The sequence below is a fragment of the Sinocyclocheilus rhinocerous genome, unplaced genomic scaffold (assembly GCF_001515625.1).
Source record: "Sinocyclocheilus rhinocerous isolate Xijiao unplaced genomic scaffold, SAMN03320098_v1.1 scaffold775, whole genome shotgun sequence".
Classification (NCBI taxonomy): Eukaryota; Metazoa; Chordata; class Actinopteri; order Cypriniformes; family Cyprinidae; genus Sinocyclocheilus; species Sinocyclocheilus rhinocerous.
Window position 1 is genome coordinate 90614 of NW_015645553.1, and position 8296 is coordinate 98909.

The 8296-nt window shown below is 31.3% G+C and overlaps 1 protein-coding gene across 1 annotated transcript in view; it reads left to right on the forward strand.

Annotated features, from left to right (window-relative positions):
* The window catches only part of LOC107706568 (choline transporter-like protein 4), a 26475-nt gene extending 18555 nt beyond the window's left edge, over positions 1-7920 (forward strand). Inside the window, exons 15-22 of the mRNA XM_016510322.1 lie at positions 857-1116; positions 1514-1608; positions 2432-2535; positions 2628-2701; positions 3994-4064; positions 4142-4236; positions 6779-6863; positions 7038-7920. Coding sequence (XP_016365808.1) covers positions 857-1116; positions 1514-1608; positions 2432-2535; positions 2628-2701; positions 3994-4064; positions 4142-4236; positions 6779-6863; positions 7038-7144 — 891 coding nt within the window. The 3' untranslated portion in view covers positions 7145-7920. The remainder of the gene's footprint in view (positions 1-856; positions 1117-1513; positions 1609-2431; positions 2536-2627; positions 2702-3993; positions 4065-4141; positions 4237-6778; positions 6864-7037) is intronic.
* The last annotated feature ends 376 nt before the right edge of the window (positions 7921-8296 follow it).

The window sequence follows — 8296 nt, forward strand, 5'->3', positions numbered from 1 at the left end:
TATATATATTGGTGTGTGTGTATGTATGTTTTTTTAAAAAGAGTTTCTTCTGCTCACTAAGGCTGCATTTATTTGATCAGAAATACAGTATAAACATTAATCTTGTGAAATATTATTACAATTTAAAAGTGTCACATGATCCTTCAGAAATCACTCTAATGTGCTGATTTGCTGCTTAAGAAACATTTCTGATGATTATCAATGCTGAAAATAGTTGTGCTGCTTCAGATCTCTTTTTTGTAAAAGTCATTTACTGATGAACAGAAAGTTCAAAAGAACAGCATTTATTTGAAATAGATATCTTTTCTAACATTATAAATGTTTTTACTATCACTTTGGATACATTGCACCCTTGCTGAATAACAGTAATAATTTCTTTAAAAAAAAACAACAACAACGTTGGAATGGTTGTATAAAATTCCTCAGGAGAAATAAAATTAAATAAAATTTAAATAAGTAAATAAATAAAATGACTCACGTAAAACAGATTCAAAAATCATACTTAATTGTCGTATTATATTATACTATATTATATTGATTTTTTTAAACATTTTTTTTTACATCTTTAAACAAAAATTTTATTTATTTTTTTTACATTTTCAAATAATTTTTTTATCAAATTCAGACTTATATTGTTCTATTTACATTTCAATGCAAAAATAAAACAAAATATAAATAAGAAATGAAAATATGCTTCAAAGGCATGTTTTTTCTCCATTTTTTCCTTCTCTTGAGATATGGCATGACTTACTGGAGTCTTTTTCTCAGTAGAAACCCTTCAGGAGACTTCGGTCTGCATTTAATCTCATTTATGAGGAATAACTGAGATCTCGTGTGTCTCTGTTTTTCTCCACAGACATTCAACAGTACGCAGTTTCCCACGTGTCCGTCGGCACGCTGCGTCTTCATTAACTATAACGAGGAGGGTTTGTTCCAGAGGAACCTCTTTAACCTGCAGATCTATAATGTGGTTGCGTTCCTGTGGTGCGTGAACTTCGTCATCGCTCTGGGTCACTGCACGCTCGCCGGAGCCTTCGGCTCTTATTACTGGGCCTTCAGCAAACCGGCAGATATCCCAACATTCCCTCTGATCCAGTCCTTCATGAGAGCGCTGCGGTAAGACACATGAAACTGGAGAAATGTAGGTTATTGGTGGAAAATGCACTGTGGTTCAGTTCTAACCACAAGACAGAGTCTGTCAGAGCTGATCCAGGATCAGTGTGTGACAACATTAAGCTGGGAGTCACTTCAAAACAAATGACTTTCACAATCTGTTTTACTTCTATAATGATACAGAACATTCAGTGGGAAATAAAGTAGTGCAGTACATTATTTATCTGAAGTGTGAATATGAAAGTGCACTGGTCAATTGATCACAGTAAGAGCATCACTTCATGTCACTGTGGTTTCAGACTCTAGATGGCGCTCATGATTCCAGCTGCATTTATGAGGGAGAGGTTGTGTCAGAAATGTGTCTGTGACTGATTTCTTCTGCTCTCTTGATTTCTGTCAGGTATCACGTGGGCTCTCTGGCGTTCGGCGCGCTGATTCTCACGCTGGTGCAGATCGTCAGGATCATTCTGGAGTATCTGGACCACAAGTTCAAAGGTCAGAGAAGATCTTTCACTTCTGCGCTTTCTGTCATCTTCAAAACTTTAAGTATTTTTTTCTTTTATATTTAGTGTGTCAGCACTGCAAAAAGTCATTTTTAGTATTTACTTGAGAAGCAAAATTACAAAATATCATGTTATATTTAAATTATTTTGTTTAAAAGTATCTTATTTATGAATGTTTAGATATTCATACTGGAAAACAGACTAAAATACAACACTTTTAGTCAAATGTGGACTTTAGTGCAGACGTCTGACATCAAACATCACTGCAAACACAGATATTTGATTTATTTTATTCTGACTCTACACCAGTGTTAATTTAGTACTATTTATATACTATTATAGTTTTTATTAATACTTTGAATGTTTAGTAATTTTTAGTAATTTTATGTGTTTTCGTAATTTTTATTAGTTTTTTAATATGATCAGGTTTAGGTATATTTTATATTTCAGATTTATTCATTTATTTAAAAATGTAAAATTTAAATCCAATTTCACTAAGGGAACTGTTTTTTTTTTTTTTTCATCTATTTACATTTTATTTTTTCAGGTTTATTTCAGTTAGCAAAATGCTTTTAATAGTTTTAGATTTAGTTAATGATAATAACCCTGCTTTACACTTTCCACTTTCCAAACACTGTGAGATGTAAAAATGTGTTTGTCTAGAATCCAGATTGACTTATTTGTTTGTTGTTGTAAACAGCAATATTTACAATCAATCAGGAGTTGATATACCATGTACACTAATCTGTTTTATTGAAAGCAGGTGTTTCTGAATGATGAACTGTGTGTGTGTGTGTGTGTGTGTGTGTGTTCAGAGGCTCAGAATCCGTGCACGCGCTTTATCATGTGCTGCCTCAAATGCTGCTTCTGGTGTCTGGAGAAATTCATCAAGTTCATCAACAGGAACGCTTACATCATGGTACATAAACCCTCTCTCTCACACACATAAAATCATCAGCCGAGTGAGTGAGTGAATAAATGAATAAATGTCAGCGTTTCTCTGGTTTGTAGATCGCCATATACGGGAAGAACTTCTGTGTGTCCGCTAAGAATGCTTTCTCTCTGCTCATGAGGAACATTATACGGTGAGACCACAGTCTGGAATCATTCAGCAGTTATTGATTGAAGTATCAGAATGTGCTCTAAAGCATAGAAACCAAACCACTAAAACAAAATACTTTTTTTTTTTTTCCTCAGAATTGATAGTTTATATGTGGTGATTGCAAGTTAAAAGCTTGTAATTGCTGGTTTACATGTTGCAATTCTGACATCTTTTTCTGAGTTTTCACATCGCAGTTGTTTTGTTTTGTTTCGTTTCGTTTCTTGTTTTTTTGTTTTGTGTTTTGTTGTTTTGTTAGTTTGTTTTGTGTTTTGTGTTTTGTTTTGTGTTTTGTTTCGTTGTGTTGTGTTGTGTTGTGTTGTGTTGTGTTGTGTTTGTGTTTTGTTTAGGTTTGTTTTGTTTCGTTTCGTTTCTTGTTTTTTGTTTTGTTTTGTTTTGTTTTGTTTTGTTTTGTTTTGTTTTGTTTTGTTTTGTTTTGTGTTTTGTTTTGTTTAGGTTTGTTTTGTTTTGTTTCGTTTCTTGTTTTTTGTTTTGTTGTGTTTTGTTTTGTTTAGGTTTGTTTTGTTTTGTTTCGTTTCTTGTTTTTTGTTTTGTTTTGTTTTGTTTTTGTTCCTACCATGGAATAAAGCTTATCTCAAATTTCAGACTTTTTCTCACAAGTGTATATTTTACAATTGCAAGTTACAAACTCATATTCACAAATTTACAAAATATAGTTAATGAAATATAAATGTAAAATGTTTATGCGAAATATATTTTTATTTATTATTTTTAAATGTATTTATTTCATAAAGTTTGATTTAAGTTCGATCAAAATCATGCAAAATTTACTGCAAAACATTTTTCATTTTATTAAGTATTTTTAGTGTATTTATTAATTTGATATGGAGGTGAAATGGGTGTTCATTTAAAATGTACGTCAAATTTTTCTTATTTTCCTTATTTTGTATTATGTAAATTAGTTAATGTACTTTCATTTAGTAATTAGCTATAAAATTGCAAAGATTTTGGTTTAATGCGAGAATTTGTATATTTGTTTTTCCCCCCATTACTGAATAAAAAATGAAAGGTAATTGCAACTTTTTAACTCACAATTCTTACTTCTCCTCTCTTTTAAATGATAAGTTAATAAGCTTTCATAGTTTTGGGCAAAAGATGGAAAAGATGTTTTGTTTCTTATTGTGTGTCTTCGAGTCACATCTGGTTATAGGAACAGTGTTATGAAGCTCTAAAGAGCAACTCAAGAACCCAATACAGAAATCTGGTTCCTCAAGAGGAGATGTATTGTTTCTGAAGAGGCGGTTTTGTTGTTGTCAGGGTGGTGGTGCTGGATAAAGTGACGGATCTGCTGCTGTTCTTCGGGAAGCTGCTGGTGGTCGGTGGAGTTGGTGAGAGATTAGACACACCTCAGATCTCTGGAGCTTCATGTGTGAGCTGAAGCTGATGACGTTTCGTCTGTTTTCAGGTGTGCTGGCCTTCTTCTTCTTCTCCGGCAGGATTCAGACTCCAGGAACCACGTTTGAAACGGCGGCTCTCAACTACTACTGGATGCCCATCATAGTGAGACTCACATTCACACCTCGCATTACTGATTGACATTTGGTCAAATGTTCAGCAGTCAGAATCTCACTGACATTGTGATGTCGTCATCTTTGCATACTGAATGCTGATTGGTCTTTTCTTACATGTATTTAACTATATGCCACATACACACAGAACAACTGAATTTCACCAAACCTGTCAACTATTTCACCCCAAAAATTAAAAAGAAATAAGAAATTATATTTTGCATAATTGTACTTTTAAATATTTTTTTTTGCATTGTAACATTATGAAAATTACCTCTGTTGTTGTATTTCTCAAAATATCAACAAAAATCAAGCTTTTCTACTACACAGTGGTATCTGATGTAATGCATTTAAGCAAAAACTTTGCATTACAGTAAATGTTATAATGCTAAATGTTATGCAAAAAATATATATTTTTATTGTTTTATTTCTTATGAGATTTTCACGGTTCAATCAATATCTAAATATACCTTAATCTCTTTCCTTGAAAGTAAAACATCTGGAGGCAAATGATACTTATTAAAATAAAAATTATTTTTCAAAATTATTATTGTAAAATTATTTTATTTATTTATTTGCATTACAGTAAATATTTTAAATACAATTTTTATGGAAAAAGATTTTTATTTTATTTTATTATTATTATTATTAATTGTTTATTATTATTATTATTATTTGGTTTGTGTTTTTTTCATGAAGTTCAAACAAAATAGTCAAACAAAACAAAACAAAAAAGTCCTTAAGTAAAACACCTGCATGCAAAATAGAATAATTTTTATGATAAATATATATATACATTTTTACATATATATTACATTAAATGCTAAATATCTTTATTTAATCATTTATTTTGAGGTGAAATTGAGGTTTTCTGGGTTCAATCAAAACCTAAATATGCCTCAATCTCTTTCCATAAAAGTTCTTAAAAATAAAACATCTGGATGCCTTACTATAAACGTAATAAAAAATAAATAAAAATTGCATTTAAATAATTACTGTAATGCAAATATATAAATAATATTTTTATGCAAAATTTATGGAAAAATATATAGTTTTATTTTATTTATTTGTTTGTTTGGTTGGTTGGTTTTTGAGGTGAAATTGGTATTTTCATGAAGTGCAAAATCTACATATGTCTCAAACTCTTTTTTTAAACCCCTTAACTGTCACCGTCCCACCTGTGGGACGTTTGGCGCTCTTTTTTTGTTGTCTTTTTTCTCTATCAAATCTTTTAGTAATCATCATAAATCATATATCATTTGAAAGCTTAGAAGCCCAAGATTCACCTGTGAAAACCATTTCGAAATCAGACATTGTGTTACGATGGAAATGGTACTTTAAAATCTTTTGGCAGTCTCCTCCCCCTTAGTGGGCAGTGTCAAGTATCATATTACAAAATGAATTACGGTCTTTTAGAATCAAAACTTTTTATAATCTTGACATAAAACATATCATTTTTGGATGGCACCCGGTGGCTGTTTGTGGTATAACGCCCTAAATAAAATCTCACAGGAACCTCAATTTTTTTCATATCAACTTCAAATTTGGAACATAACTTATTTAGACTAAGGCTATAATTTTATACCAATTTTAGAGTAAAACCTGATATGTAAAATATTTATTATATATAAAATAAAATTAATATAGTGCATTTTCTTTACAGTAAATTTAAACTACTATAACTTTTTGATACTTAAATTTTTTGAAAAAATTCCACTTTTGCGATAATTTGCTGATTTTCTTCTTTAAAAAGAGCCAACCTTATGTCTGTATTCCAAAGTGTTCATAAATTACAACAATTTAAGTTTGGATAGTGCACCTGCATGCCTATTTTCAAAAATGGGGGGTGACAGTTAAAGGGTTAAACATCCTTAATACTAAAACATCTGGATCTAAATCAGACCTAATAAAGGAAAATTATATCTTGCATAAAAATGGTTTTATTTATATCTTTGCATTACAGTACATTTTTAAATGTGATTGTAAAATATGAAAAATGTATATTTTTAGTTGATGTATTTTTATTTTATTTTCATTATATGCAAAAAAAATATTATTTATTAATTTTTATAAATATATTTTTTTAATTTTGAGGTTAAAAATATAAAAATGCCTTAAACTCTTTCCTTAAAAGTTCTTAAAAGTAAATCATCTCGATGCAAAATAGACTTTATAAAAAAATATATATATATTTTGTGTAAAAGTAATTTTATTTATATATTTACATTACAGTAAATATTTTAAATGCAATTTTTATAGAAAATATATTTTTTATTTCATTATTTTTTTTGAGGTGAAATGGGTGTTTTCAAGTTCAATCTAAATCTATATATATACAGTACCACAAATTTTTCCCTCAAAATTCCTTTCACTTCTGGTCCCTGTATTTTGTTGTTTAAATGTGTTCATGTACTTTCATTCAGTAATTAGCTGTACAGTTGCAAAGATTTTGGAACGAGATGTACAGTTGAATCAGGCAGGGGCAAATGTTTCGTTTTATAATGTGTGTGTGTGTGTGTGTGTGTGTGTGACAGACGGTGGTGTTCGGTGCGTATCTGATCGCTCACGGCTTCTTCAGTGTGTATAACATGGGTGTGGACACACTCTTCCTGTGTTTCTGTGAGTATCACACATACAGGCGGTACGGACGGTATTCAGACCCCCTTAAATTTTTCACTCTTTGTTATATTGCAGCCATTTGCTAAATACTTTCCGTACCCACTGTATATAATGTCATATACAGTCAATTTACTGTTTGAGGTGTTGTGTGTGTCACTGTGTTTTGTTGTTCAGTGGAGGATCTGGAGCGTAATGACGGCAGTCCACAGAAACCATACTTCATGTCCAAGAACCTGATGAAGATCCTCAACAAGAAGAACAAAGCGCCCAAGACGGGCTGATGATGACGATGATGAAGATGACGAGGGTTTCTGACTTCATTCTCTCAAGCACTGTCACTTTCAACCGAAGCGTGAAGATCCCAGTGAATCCATGAACAGATGCTTTCAAACATTTTATTTTTTCTTAGACATGTTACTGAGAATATCTGAGACTCGATCTCAGAGTTTTGTTTTCAACAGAATTAAGTGTAGGGGCCTAACTCGTGAATCAAACGCACCAAAAATTAAGAATCACATCCAAACTGCTGGAAACCGTTTTACTGAAAATGTGCCAGTGATTTTTTTTTTTTTTTTTTTTGTCCAAAGCAAATGCAAGAAACTTGGATGAAGATGTCTGTGAGCCAAAGCTTTTATTATTAGCCATTATTTTCATTATAGTAATATATTTGGTTTATGCTTTTAATATGTTAGATGTGCACAGTGAAGCTATATTGCACATACAAATGACTGTTTTGGTGCAGATTAATAACTAAAGATCTGTTCTTCCAAGACTGCTGAACGTTTTTAAAGCTCCAAAATATGAGAGAATATCTTGACACTCCATAAGCCTGAATGAAGTTTTAAATGTTTTTATAGTTGCAGTAGTGCATGCTCTTTTCACATTTTTATATGATTTTCTGTTCAGTTATGTGTGATTTAGTGTAAACTGGAAATAAACAGAGAATATTTATTTAAAGACATATAAATTTAATAAAAAATTTTGCATATTACCGAGCGCTTATTTTCAATACTGATACTGATGGAAAATAACAGCTGGATTTATTCACTGAACTAAAGCAAGGCATCATTTGTTTTGTAGTTTTGTTTAGAAACAGACGGTGAGTGTGTAATAAAATAAATTGCCTTAAATATACATTATAGCTTGGTTTTGTCCTGAATGCTTCCGTCAACTCCAAACCAGCAGAACCAGTTTCAGTGGTCATGAAGTCACCCAATTGTTAAAACCAGATCATAATCGCTCAAGGCTGCAGTTATAACATAACTTACACTCTATATAAAAGCAGATGCATTAGTATTATTTTCAGCAAATTACACACAAGAGTGAGACGTCTCCAAACTATATATATATATATAGGCTTACACACACACACTCACTCTCACACATACACACGCACTCACTCACACGCACAAAATGCAAACATCACACCGATT